This window comes from Nyctereutes procyonoides, unplaced genomic scaffold (assembly GCF_905146905.1).
Source record: "Nyctereutes procyonoides isolate TBG_1078 unplaced genomic scaffold, NYPRO_anot_genome, whole genome shotgun sequence".
NCBI lineage: Eukaryota > Metazoa > Chordata > Mammalia > Carnivora > Canidae > Nyctereutes > Nyctereutes procyonoides.
In genome coordinates, this window is record NW_026575122.1 from 6073424 (window position 1) to 6086208 (window position 12785).

At 33.8% G+C, this 12785-nt stretch overlaps 1 protein-coding gene across 3 annotated transcripts in view; it reads left to right on the forward strand.

Annotated features, from left to right (window-relative positions):
- Window positions 1-12785, forward strand: part of FSTL5 (follistatin like 5) — a 635479-nt gene that overhangs the window by 504976 nt on the left and 117718 nt on the right. For all 3 annotated transcript variants that reach the window (XM_055336519.1, XM_055336520.1, XM_055336521.1), the window contains exon 9: window positions 2556-2690. In XM_055336519.1, the coding sequence (XP_055192494.1) occupies window positions 2556-2690 (135 nt within the window). The remainder of the gene's footprint in view (window positions 1-2555; window positions 2691-12785) is intronic.

Below are 12785 nucleotides of genomic sequence, written 5' to 3' on the forward strand. Positions count from 1 at the left end.
AGGTAGTTGCTGCTGATGGAAACTATCAGGACTTAATGGAGATATTTTTTCTTCTTAAACAATGCATCAATCTGAAGAAATGTTAGTAAAGAAGATGTGCAGATAATGGAGGTGGGGGAAGGATGATCAAGTAATTGTAAAAATCAGAAAGAAAAAAAAAGAGAGATTTTCCCCTGGAAAGAACCGAGAGTTTCCTTTGAGAAGTAAATAAATGTGAATATGTAGATGGAAATAGGAAGTTGGCTTTACTTGTTTTCCCAGGTTTTATTGAAATATAATTGACATAGCATTGTGTAAGTTTAAGGTATAAAGTGTGATGATTAAATAAGCATATATACTGAAAAACGATTTGGGTTTACTTGCTAATTACACGTATGACCTTCATGATTCAAAAACAAGGTCACTTTAGGGCGAGAAGTTAGATTAGGATGGGAAACATCACACAGAGTAAAGATTTGAAATAAAAATGGAGCAGGAAATGAAAGGCACATATCTGTAAAGGTCAAATGAAATGAATACCAAGTAGCACCTAGCATCCTGCACGCTGAAAACTGTGAAGTTGAAAGTCTGTAAGTTTGCTTATGCAATAGTCTCTTAATGTACTCAAAAACCTAGATGCACGAACACCAAGTGCAGAGATATGTCAGCGTGCTCTAGTCTTGGCAGTTGCTAAGGCATATGTGTCAGAATGATAAACGGACTAGGGAATTGCTAGTTCTGGCAATAGACTAGAGAACATCTAGAAACGGTAGAGAAGGAGGAAGACAGTGGAGCATACAAGGTGGGAGAACATATAAGAATATTGAGAAGACAATATTTGAAGAAGGAATAAAATGACTTGATACTTCAAAAAAATTCTAGAGAATTCAGATTAAGTGTGTGGGTCTTGAGAGCAAGTATGTTCTAGGAGAGAGCCATATTTCATGTAAAACATGAGGCCGATGCAACTTAAATATAGTGTTCACTCCTTATCTTTTAGAACAGGGGTCTGCAAACTGTAAGGCCCACAGACCAAATTTGGGGAGCTGCCTATTTTGTAAATAAAGCCACCTGGGGGGGGGCTTTGTTTTTGTTTTTAGAACACAGCCACACTTGTGTTTTAAAAATTGTTGATGGCTGCTTTCATGCTGCTGACAGGGGTGAGTAGCTGTCACAGATACTATACGGCCCACAATGCGTAAAATACGTATGTGGCCTTTAACAGCAAAAAACAAGACAAAACAAAAAACACAACTCCAACCTCTGTTTTGGAGTAGTGATTCTCAGCAGTGGATGGGGGGCATGGAAGTGCCCAATAACCTCTATAAAGTGAGAACAAGGTTCATGTTATCCGAATGGCTGTTCCTCCCCAAACGCTTACTGCCTCTCCAGATCCCCTTCACATCCCTTGAGAGCCATTGACATTTCCAAGCTCTTTTTTCCCCATTGGTTTTCTATCTTTCCCCAAAGAGCCACATGGATTATTTTGTCCCTTATCTGCCTTAGGAGAGTCATACTGCTTTCTGTCGCACATGGTACATGGGATTCTTGTGATTGGATAACGTGAAACAAGCACACACAGAAAAAAGAAAGAAAAGAAAGTAAGAGAAGAAAAAAAAAGAAGGAAACCTAAACAAATGAATACAACAAACACTGAATTTTAGAGTCTGACAGGTGTCCAGCCCTAATCTTTTGAATTGAGTAATTTCCATAAGATCATTCTAGGAGTCTCAGATTCTGCTTCTGATAATTACGTGTTATTTAGGATAATTAAGAAATGATATACATAAAAACACCTCATATATTTCCAGCATATAGTTGACGGTTAATTATACCCTGGTTTCCACATTGGGGAGTGCAACTTGTTATTCAGGGTTTAGCTTAAGAAGTTATTTTACCAAGATTTAAAGTTAAGCTAATTATTCCCTTAATCCTTTGGTTATATGATAACTGTATCAATTTCCATATTATAATATATAATATTGTTTATGTATATTTCTGGAAAAAGACTGAAATCTTTCAGACAAATCATGTGTTACTATCTTTCCATTTTCCTTACCTAATAATTTCCTTACCTTATAATTCCAGACATATAATACCTGCTCAATAATGTACTCGATAAGTGACAATCATACTATACTTCCATGATGTAGCTCACTGAATTTCTTTATGAAGTCCTTTTATACATATGCTCCTGTATTTCAGCCATATTGCTATTATTTTAAAATTTTATAAAGGTTGGGGAAAAGTGGATTCTAAGTACTAAAAATAAATACATAAATGGAATTATACTTATCAATGTGAAATATGAAATGCGGAAAACAGGAAACAAATGTAAAATATGAAGCATGTACATTTGACATAGAGTTTTGGGCTCTCTGCAATAGAATGACAACACAGTTTACGAAACACTTGAGTGCTTTTGGAATAATTTGGCATGCCTCCAAAGCATGGAAGTAGGAAGGAAAACACTTTAATTAGGACAAGCTAAGAGAACTGCTTGACTGTGTAATCGGAAAGCGCTGTACCAAAACTGAATTCATAGTTTACAAGTTGCATTTGCCTTCTGTTTTCAGCAAATGGCAGTGAGGTTCATATAAGCAACGTGCGCTATGAAGATACGGGAGCATACACTTGTATCGCAAAGAATGAAGCAGGAGTGGATGAAGACATCTCTTCTCTTTTTGTGGAAGATTCTGCTAGAAAGACCCGTATGTATTGAACACTTATACCCACAACTTTACAATTAGGCCTTTTTCAAAAAGCAAAAGCACCAGAAAACTCTTCAAAATGAACAATGCATTAAAAAAACAAAACAAAACAAAACAAAACAAAAAAAAACAGTTTCAGAGCTAGGAAAGAGAAGAATCTTAAAATTTGAGAATTAAACCAGAGGCTTGTGAAATGTTTAATACAACACCAGAATGATTTTGTTTCCTTTGCAAGTGTGCCTGCCATGTTTCAGGTCTTGTCTTCCCATTTACCCACACAGGAATTTAAATTCCTCTCAAAATCCCTCTTCCCAAAGGACTTGGGGATTTCAAGTTCCCAAAAATACAGCAACGAGGCTTCTATAGGTTCGATAAATTAATATCTTTCTTTTTCTGTCAGTTGCCTTGCAGTGGGTGGCCCACGGGCCGTACATCAGGGCTTCTCTGCCACAGGCACTGGTTACTGCCACCATAAGACACTCACTGCCCCGGCACTAACATCCATCCCTGGGCTGTTCTCTCCATTTAGTGGTAGAAACCCTTTGCCTTTGCTCTACATGTTTCCTGGTTATAAAAGTAATAAGAAAAATGCACCACTCTTTAAAAAAAAAAAAAAAATATATATATATATATATATATATATTACTTAGCGAAAGAGATATGGATAGGGTGGGGATGTTAAAGATGGATTTTTAGTAATAGCTCAATTGCTTGGACTTCAAAGTACTATTATACAGTGTTTATCAAGTGAGCTGTCTATGGGAAAACCCCCAGACACTTCCTTCCCCCAGTTACATGTGCCACAGTATGGTAACTTTAGGTTTGGGTCTGGTTGTACACGGAATAACTATGGTCCTTGATTCTCAGTCTGATTGTCATATCTTTTTACATGTCTTACTGATCTAATTTGTTGCAGGGGCCCTGATATTTGGAGGGCTGTCTAGTTTGGCATGCCCATTTCTCTGAACCAAGTTTTTGAACAAGATGAAGTATTGTCTCAGGAATCTTCTTATTTCTCTTTAAATCAATGAGTACATGTAGATATTAGTGGGTCCAATGGGAAAGGAGGCACTTGCTCTAAGTCCTGACTACCAACATATCTTGGTCTATATTTGGTCTGGCTAGGACAAACTTCATAACAAGCAAATATTTAAAGAGAAAATTCTTAAGGTACAAAGACAGAAAAAAAAAAAGCTGGATTTAATGATCTGGATATGATCCACCATAATTTTTCTACTCCTTTCATATGTTTCTGCTAAACACCAATTTGCAATTCACTTCCTGTTAAAAACATAATTTTAGGTGACAAGTAATTGAATTCTTTGGTTTTCTCTGTTCTTTATGGTGACAATAGTAACAGATTTTAATTTCAACTCTCCATTTTGATATTCTTTTAATGTTGGTCAAGTACTTTCCAATATATTTTCCTAGTTACAGCTTTAAAATACCTAGCAAGAATTCCTATAATCATTGAATCACTAAATGATTATCAGCATGTAAATTTGAGGAAAATTCGAGAAGTAGATTCAATATAATTTTATTCATAAATTTAGTCATATAAATGTTTTTAATTATAGTTTCTGAAATCATGTTTTTATTTTATTTTGTTTGTTATTTTAAGCTCTTCGAGGTCAAAATAATACAGTTTGAAGATATTTTGAGATTATATGTTAGTAGCATGCTAATAGCATTTTTAGAAGTTATAGCAATGCAGGCCTTACTACATCTATATTTATAGACCTTTCAAAGTCATCTTCTAAGCAACAATACAAGTGAAAGACTTGGAGTGTTTTGTTCCTAAGTCTGGATATAAATTATTTATAGATGTTCCTTATGTATCTAAATTATGTAACATTTTCAAGGATAAAGAGAGAAAACTAGGTGGTGAACCTGGGTGGCTTAGTCAGTTAAAGCGGCTGCCTTTAGCTCAGGTCATAACCCCAGGACCCTGGGATCAAGCCCAGCATCGGATTCCCTGCTCAGCAAGGAGTCTGCTTCTCCCTCTCCCTCTGCCTTTCCCTTCTGTTCATGTTTCTTTCTCTCTCTCTCTCTCTCTCTCTCTCTCTCTCAAATAAATAAATAAAATCTCAAATAAAAAAAAAAAGAAAGACGGGAAAACTAACAGATTTTATTTTTTAACTTAATTAATTCATTTATTTTGGTAAGAACACAGCATAAATTCTACCCTTAAGTTTTTAGGCACATGATATTTTATTGTTAACTGTAGGCACTGGGTTGTATAAAAGATACCTGGAATGTGTTCTTTTTGTGTAACTGTGACTTTATGCACATTGAACAACTCTTCATTTTTCTCTCCTTCATATCACCTGACAATCACCATTCTATTTTGTTCCTATGAGTTTGACTCTTTCAGATAACTCATGTAAGTGCAATTTTATAATTGTGACTGGCTTGTTTCAATTAGCATAATGTCTTTCAGGCCCATTCATGTTGTCACAAATGGTAGGATTTCCTTCTTTTTCAGGCCAGACATTCCACTGTATGCATACACAATGTTTTCTTTATCCATTCGTCAGTAGGTATTTGAGCTGTTTCCGTATGTTGGCCATTGTGAATGATACTACCATGAATGTATGAGTGCAGATATCACTTTGATCCTGATTTCAGTTTGTTTGGATACACACCCAGAAATTGGATTACTGTATCATATAATAGTTCTATTTTTAATTTCTGAGGAACCTCTGTTTTTCATAGTGGCTGCACCATTTTTCATTCCCACCAACAGGGCACAAAGGTTCCAATTTCTCCACATCCTTGACAATATTTTTATCCTTTGTTATAATAATAACCATCCCAACAGGTGTGAGAAAATATTTCATCGTAGTTCCTATTTGCATTTCTGATGATTTGTAAAATAGGACACCTTTCATATACCTACTGGCAATTTCTATGTCTTCTTTTGGAGAAATGTCTGTTCTCATTGCCCATTCTTTTAAAAAATTAGGTTGTTTCCTCTTTTTTTAAATTAAGTTATAAAAGTTCCTTATATATATATATATATGGAAATTAAACACTTATCAGACAATGAGTTGAAAATATGTTTTCCCACTGCATAGGTTGCCTTTTCATTCTCTTGGTTGTTTCCTTTGCCATGAAGCAACTTTTTAGCTGGATAAGGTCCACATTGTCTATTTTTGTTGGTATTCCCTGTGCTTTTGATAAAATCATAGGCCGATATCCCTGCTGAACATACATGCAGAATTCATCAATACAATATTACCAAACTGAGGCTAATAGTACACTAACAAGATCATAACACCATGATCATGTGGGGATTCATCTCTGGAATACAAGCATGGTTCAAAGTATGAAGATCAATAAGCGTGATTTTCACATTAAAAGAAAAAGAGAATGAAGAGTAAAAACCACTTGATCATCCATTAGATACAGAAAAAGTATTTGACACAGTCTTTCATGATAAAAATGCTCAATACTACACATGGAATACCTTAAAGTAGTAAGGGTCATATATAACAAGCTCACAGCTAACATCATATATTCAATGGTTAAAAAATGGAAAACATTCCTTTCCAAATGAGGAATAAGACAAAGATTTCAATTCACCATTTCAAGTCAACATTCACTGGAAGTCCTAGCCACAACAATTGGGCAAGAAAAAGTAAAATCAAAGGCATTAAAATCAGAAAGGAAAAAGTAAAATTGTCCTTGTTTGCAGATGACAGGAACCTATAAGTAAAAAGAACTACAAAGCCTCCACAAACAATTAGAACTAATAAACATATTCAGTAAAGTTTCAGTGTACAAAATCAACATATAAAATTTGTTGTGTTTCTATAATATAAAATGAGATATCTGAAAAGCATTTAAGGAAGCAATCCCACTAACAATAGTATCAAAGAGAATAAAGTACTTGGGAACAAACTTAACCAAGTAGGAGAAAGATTGTACGCTGAAAAATATAATACATTAATAAAAGTAATTAACGATACAAATAAATGGAAAGACATTTCATGCTCATGGTTTGGAAGAACAAATATTTTTAAAAATGCTCATATTACCCAAAATAATCTATGATACAGTGCTATTTCCATTAAAAAAAAAACAAAAATGGAAATAGGAATAGAAAAAATTTCTACAGAAATAGGAAAAAAAGTCATAAAATTCATATACAACAACAAAAGATCCAGAATAATTAAAGTGATCTTGAGAAAGAACAAATCTGGGGGCATTATCCTTCTCGATTTCAAATAATATATATATATATATATGTGTGTATATATATATGTGTACATGAAATATATATGTATATTTATATACATATATATAAAACTATAGTAAGTAAAATAATATGGTACTTGTATAAAGACATATGTAGACAAATGGAATAGAACAGAGTCCAGAAATAAATCCATGAATGTGCAGTTAACTTATCTTCAACAAAAGCACCTGTTATACATTGGAGAAAAGAGTCTTTTCAAAAAATTGTCCTGGGAAACTGAATGTCCACATGTAAAAGGATGAAACTGGATCCTGATGTTACACCACACACAAAAAACCAACTCAAAATGGATTAAAGACTTTAAACATAGGACCTGAAAGTGTAAAACTCTTATATGAAAACAAATGGAAATGTTTCATGACATTGGTCTTGGCAGTGAATTTAATGGATTTTAGCTGTAACCCCAAGCATTTACTAATTCATCTTTATATTCTACTCTTTTATAGGCATGCTAATCCAGTTCCTTTGGAATAGCAAGTTTTACCTCTCACTTAAATAAATGCCTTTAATTTTTGTTAAGTCCATAAACTTGCTACACTGGTTATTGAGAACATTTCACGTTATATATCATATATATATATATATATATATATATATATATATATATATATGCAGTTGATGTGAATACACTCATTTTTAGAAATGTACGAACATAAATAAAATCAGGATAATACTAAATGAGTAAACTGAGTAGAATATTAGGAACTATAGAAGAGAAGAAATGGAAAATGCAAGAATGTCTATACAGTAGAAGACAGCTTTCCTTGGGGTGTTTCCTAGTACCCAGTAAACTGTCAGAATCCTGTATAACAAAAACAAAACAAAAATCAAGCAGAGATCATGTTAGAGAAAGCTGTGGCCTTTTGTACCCTACCTCTTAAGGACTGCTCTGAGTTCTCTTCTAGGAATATCCATGGACAAAGACCAATATTGATTATACAAAGTGCATTTGGATAGAAAGATATTTTCAAGAAAGCCAAAGGGAACAGACACGGAGCCATCAGTGATGACTTTACTCATCTTAACTGTACATATTAAAAAATATATTGGTTTGTCCACATTCACCAAAAGTAAATTCAGAGGTCTTTCTTCCTTTCAGTGGTGATGGGATCCAATGTGTACATGAAAAAGCAGATTGATATAATAGAAGCACATGAACTTTGGCATTAGACATGAGTTAGAGTTGTACTACGTGATAGTTGTGTGATTTGGAGCTATACGTCACCTCTCTGAGCTTTAGTTTTTCTATCTGTAATAATCCAGGATAAATACTAACTCACTAAGGGGTTTCTTTGTAGATATTATAAAGCACTCTCCATAGGGCTAGACATACCTCTACCTCCAATTAATGCTTATTTTCTGAAAATAATCATTTGTTCCTTGCTAGAAACATTGACAAAAGTTATTTTTTAAAAACTGGAAAATCTAGTAATTGTTAGAAATTAGAGTTTCTCAGATGAATGATACATAGAGAAAGAAATAGAGATCCATACAGATATTGAGACAGATGTAGAGATAAGAAGAGAGAGAGAGACAGAGGGAGAGGGACAGAGAGAGATGAGTATATATGGACATCGACATAATGACATATCCAAATATAAAAATCATTATTTCATTTTCCATTTAAAAGACCTCACTCAACGAATTAAAGAATACATTTCTTCCTTTAATGTAGCTGTTAAGATATTTCAAGTAATATCTTGTCACCAGAATTTACTTTTGTCATAAAATGAAAGCAAAAGCTACACTTTATTTCTCTTACATCAGTCAATTTATATTTCTATTACATTTTCTAAATTCTTCTGTAATGTGCTCTTATTCTGTTTTCTTTTTGAAAGATGCAGGGAAGAGAAGTGTTGAATTCCATACAGACTGCAATAAACATGGGGAAAAATTTACAACTTTTGGACTAAATGACACAACACAGCCTTACTTTGTTTAGCTACAGCTTCAGAGCAATCATCCGTTATTTTCTACATAATAGAGCAGTCATACTAGTATCAATCACATTTTTTTTCCCTTATACTACATTTCCCAGCAGGATGATACCGCTGAGTGAACGATTCATGCAAAGCATCATATGGCTAAGGAGTTTATGTTTTGCTTGTAACTTAATCTTTGAATTGGAAAACCTTGAGTTACGGTGCCCAACTTTGTCAACAACCCTCACTGGAAGTTTTCTCATGTGACAAATTAAACTACAAAAAGTACTTCAAAGTAACCTCATCTACAGTCACGTTAGGGATAGGGTTTGATAACTAAGGTTTAATGGGGTGATATATAGGGAGGATTTAAATGTAAAGAAGAGTAGAAATGGGCCATAGGGGATTGTAACAGGGAGTAGGAGATGATATGAAATATATGAGAGGGTTTTAGGCAGAGGTAAATGTTATTCATTTGAAAATGGCTTGCAAGTCGCATAAGCACTCGATACATTTCCATTCCCAAGGGGAGTTCAATTCCCAGATGATAATGATTCATCTTCAGGATTAAGGTAAATGAAAAGCAGTGTGAATATAGGCTGCTATTGAAAGCTTTTAAGCTACTGGCTGCATTAAGCACTGAGCACAGATTATATCACCTCGCTAGGATTTTAGTAAGGAATATGATTAATCTAGGTACTTGTAAATATTAGAACAGAGTGTCTGAATATATTATAATGGTCTGTACAACTTTAATCTCTATCATTGTCACAGTCAGCATTATATTTGGAAATATTGGGCCATTACAACAATCCTTAGTGTAGAATTAATTTCAGTAAATTAATATTGGTTGGCAATTTTGAAATTTATTAATTATAAGGTTCTCTACACCAGTACTTTAGATGTGTTACACTCTACAAGAGTGCTTGAATGAACAAGTTATATAAATATATAATGTGAATGTAAATTAATGATATTAGAAAAACACAATGACTGTAATTCACAATACACGGGCTTTAGAAATACTGTAAAATGTAGCCACTTGTACCTAAATATTTGAAATGATATGTAAATGCTTGAGAAGTTGTTTGCCTATTTTGGAAGTAGAGGAGTGCAGTCATTTCTGTCCCGTGACTGAAGACAGGTCCTCTCCCAATAACCTCATCCTTTTCTGATGAGCATGCAGCATAGGAGGTATGGGCATATAGCAGTGAGGGAGGAAAAGGACACCTGCGTAGCCAGTCACATCAGCCAAATCAACCCTGGCGATCAGTGGGGTGACAGATGTGACAGCCAGATTGCCTACACCAGAAACTAATATCACGCCGTATGTTAACTAAGTGGAATCTAAATAAAACTTTTTTAAAAAATAAAAAGATAAAAAATGGAAAAAAATAGAGGAAAGGACCTTAAAATGGTAAAAATATGTTCTTCTTATATATAAGCAATTTGAGTATGGTATTGTAAACTTTGAAAATAGAACATATTCTGACAATATAGGAAAATTAATTAACTCTCTAGTCTTCATTTACTGGCTGTTTTTATTACTTTATATATATATATATATATATATATATATATATATTATTTTTAAGTAGGCTCCACAACCAACATAGGGCTTGGTTAGACCCAAGACCCCTGAGATTATGAGTACATGGTCTAACTGACTGTGCTCCTTTGCTTCCTATTTTTTAAAGAATGGAGAATGCCTATTTCAACAGGGCAGATATGGATTTTGTATTGATTTTTTGTTTTAAATATTTATTTGAGAGAGTGTACACATGAATGGAGGGAGGAGCAGAGGGAAAGAGAAAATCCAAGCAGACTCCCAGCTGAGCATGGAGCCCGTGGGGACTGGATCCCAAGAATGTGAGATCATGACCTGAGCTGAAATCAAGAGCTGGATGCTTAACTGAGCCACCCAGGAGCCCCAGAGCAGTTGTACAAATTTAATGAGCTCATATAAGCAGAACCTCATTAATGTCTATAGAGGCTAGGAACATAATATAAATAGATGAGCAAAGTCTGTAAACAAGTACAGGTGAAGCCAAATGCAGCAGTCATCAATTAATTATACTTTCTACACTCAACCAATATGAGATAGGTAAAATAATTAGGAATAAGAACAGTCCGTAAAGATAAGGTGTGTTTATGATAGCCAGGGTGAAAATTTAATCCTGACAGTTATAAGCTGTGTGCTTGAATCAAAAAGAATCAAATAAAAACAAATATTTCAGAAAAAAATGAAATAAATCCGTAAATGAAAAAAATTCAGTTTTCTAATTTAACCTTCACTGAATATCACTCAATAGAGAAGCTGTACTAAAAACATTTAATGCAGAGTGAACAATTCCTATGTATTTTGAAAAAACCCCAAATCTATTTATTTACTATCTGTCACAGACTTTTACGTATCAGTAAGCTTAGTGTGAAATAAAATGCACTTAGGATAATCAGACTCATGTCAAAGTTAACCGTGCTTGATAAGCATTTATTATTTTATGAGCTTTTATTATTTATCATAAATTCTAATATTCATAGTCTCAATTTGGTCAATGACATTGTCACATCCCGTGAAGTAACTTGTTCCATAAATCTTTACATTTGTTGACCCAGAATATACTGAAATTATCCGCCTCATGATTTCCGTATCTGAAGGCTGTATTTTTAAAATAACACCCTTTTCAATGTCATTAAATAGATCTGTGTCTCACACATTGCCTTTTTCGTACAATAGCAAGACTTGTTATCTAACAAGATGCTATGTGATCTGAATGTCATCAAACTGACAGGTTTACAAAAATCCTAAGCAATTGGGCATCTCTTTTGCCTACAAAACAAAACAACACTCAAAGCTTTCTTTGATTTATTGCGCATATTTTGTCTGCAAGGCATTATGTGCCTTCACTGGAATATTCTCATCTCATCTCATATTACACAATGCCAATTTGCCTAATTTATTTGAAGATAAATTAGGCAAGTGATGATGACATCTTCTTTATATTACTTCAGGCATGCAGGCTGAATAAGCTTATATACAGTGACAGTGCTGAGTATAAACTCTCAATGACACTCTTAGAAAATCTGCATACTGATATTTTGTTGGTGGTGTTCAGGAGAGTTCTAAAGTTAGAACTCACTTTAAAATTCTGTAATTCCAGAGGCCTTAAACTTGGTGAATCCTTTGCGAAATAATTGTGCACTTAGTTTCACAAAGAAGTTAGAATTATCATCGCTTGGTGATTTTCTTGCAATTCTTTGATATGGGAATTCAGTTGGAAAATAGGGTAAATGTGTGAAGCATTACTGAAACAAATGTGCTTTTCAAATGCACAGGTTCTGGGGTGAGGGGCTACAATGAGTTACCTTCTGAAAGTTTTATAAAATCTAATTTATGCCACACATTTTTATCAACTGTCTGCAGAGCCTAGATTGCACATTTGTGTGTCCTGTTGTCCTGTTTGTCCAGATATCTGATTTCTGATGATGAGATGAATATGCCAGAAAGAATGGGTCAGTTCCATTATTGTTCTGCCTCTTCATTTGCTTTACTTTTCAACTTAGTGCACATTTCCATACTTGTGTCGCATATGAAATCTAACATTACATAGGAAGTGTTATTAAATATGACATTTCTTAAAAAGTGCTCTTCTATTTCATGCAGTAAACTTGTGTGCCAATATGAGTATCATTGTCCTAAATTGATCGATCTATCTATCTATCATCTATCTATCTATCTATCTATCTATCTATCTATCAATATATATACCTTTATACTAAACTCTGGTATAAATAATAATACAATTTTGAAAACATTCTTGCAATAGTGAAATTTTAATAGAAAATAAATCATTAGTGAATGAAATATTTCCGTTTTTATCTCAAACATGTTTTTTTTAGTATTTTTTCAAA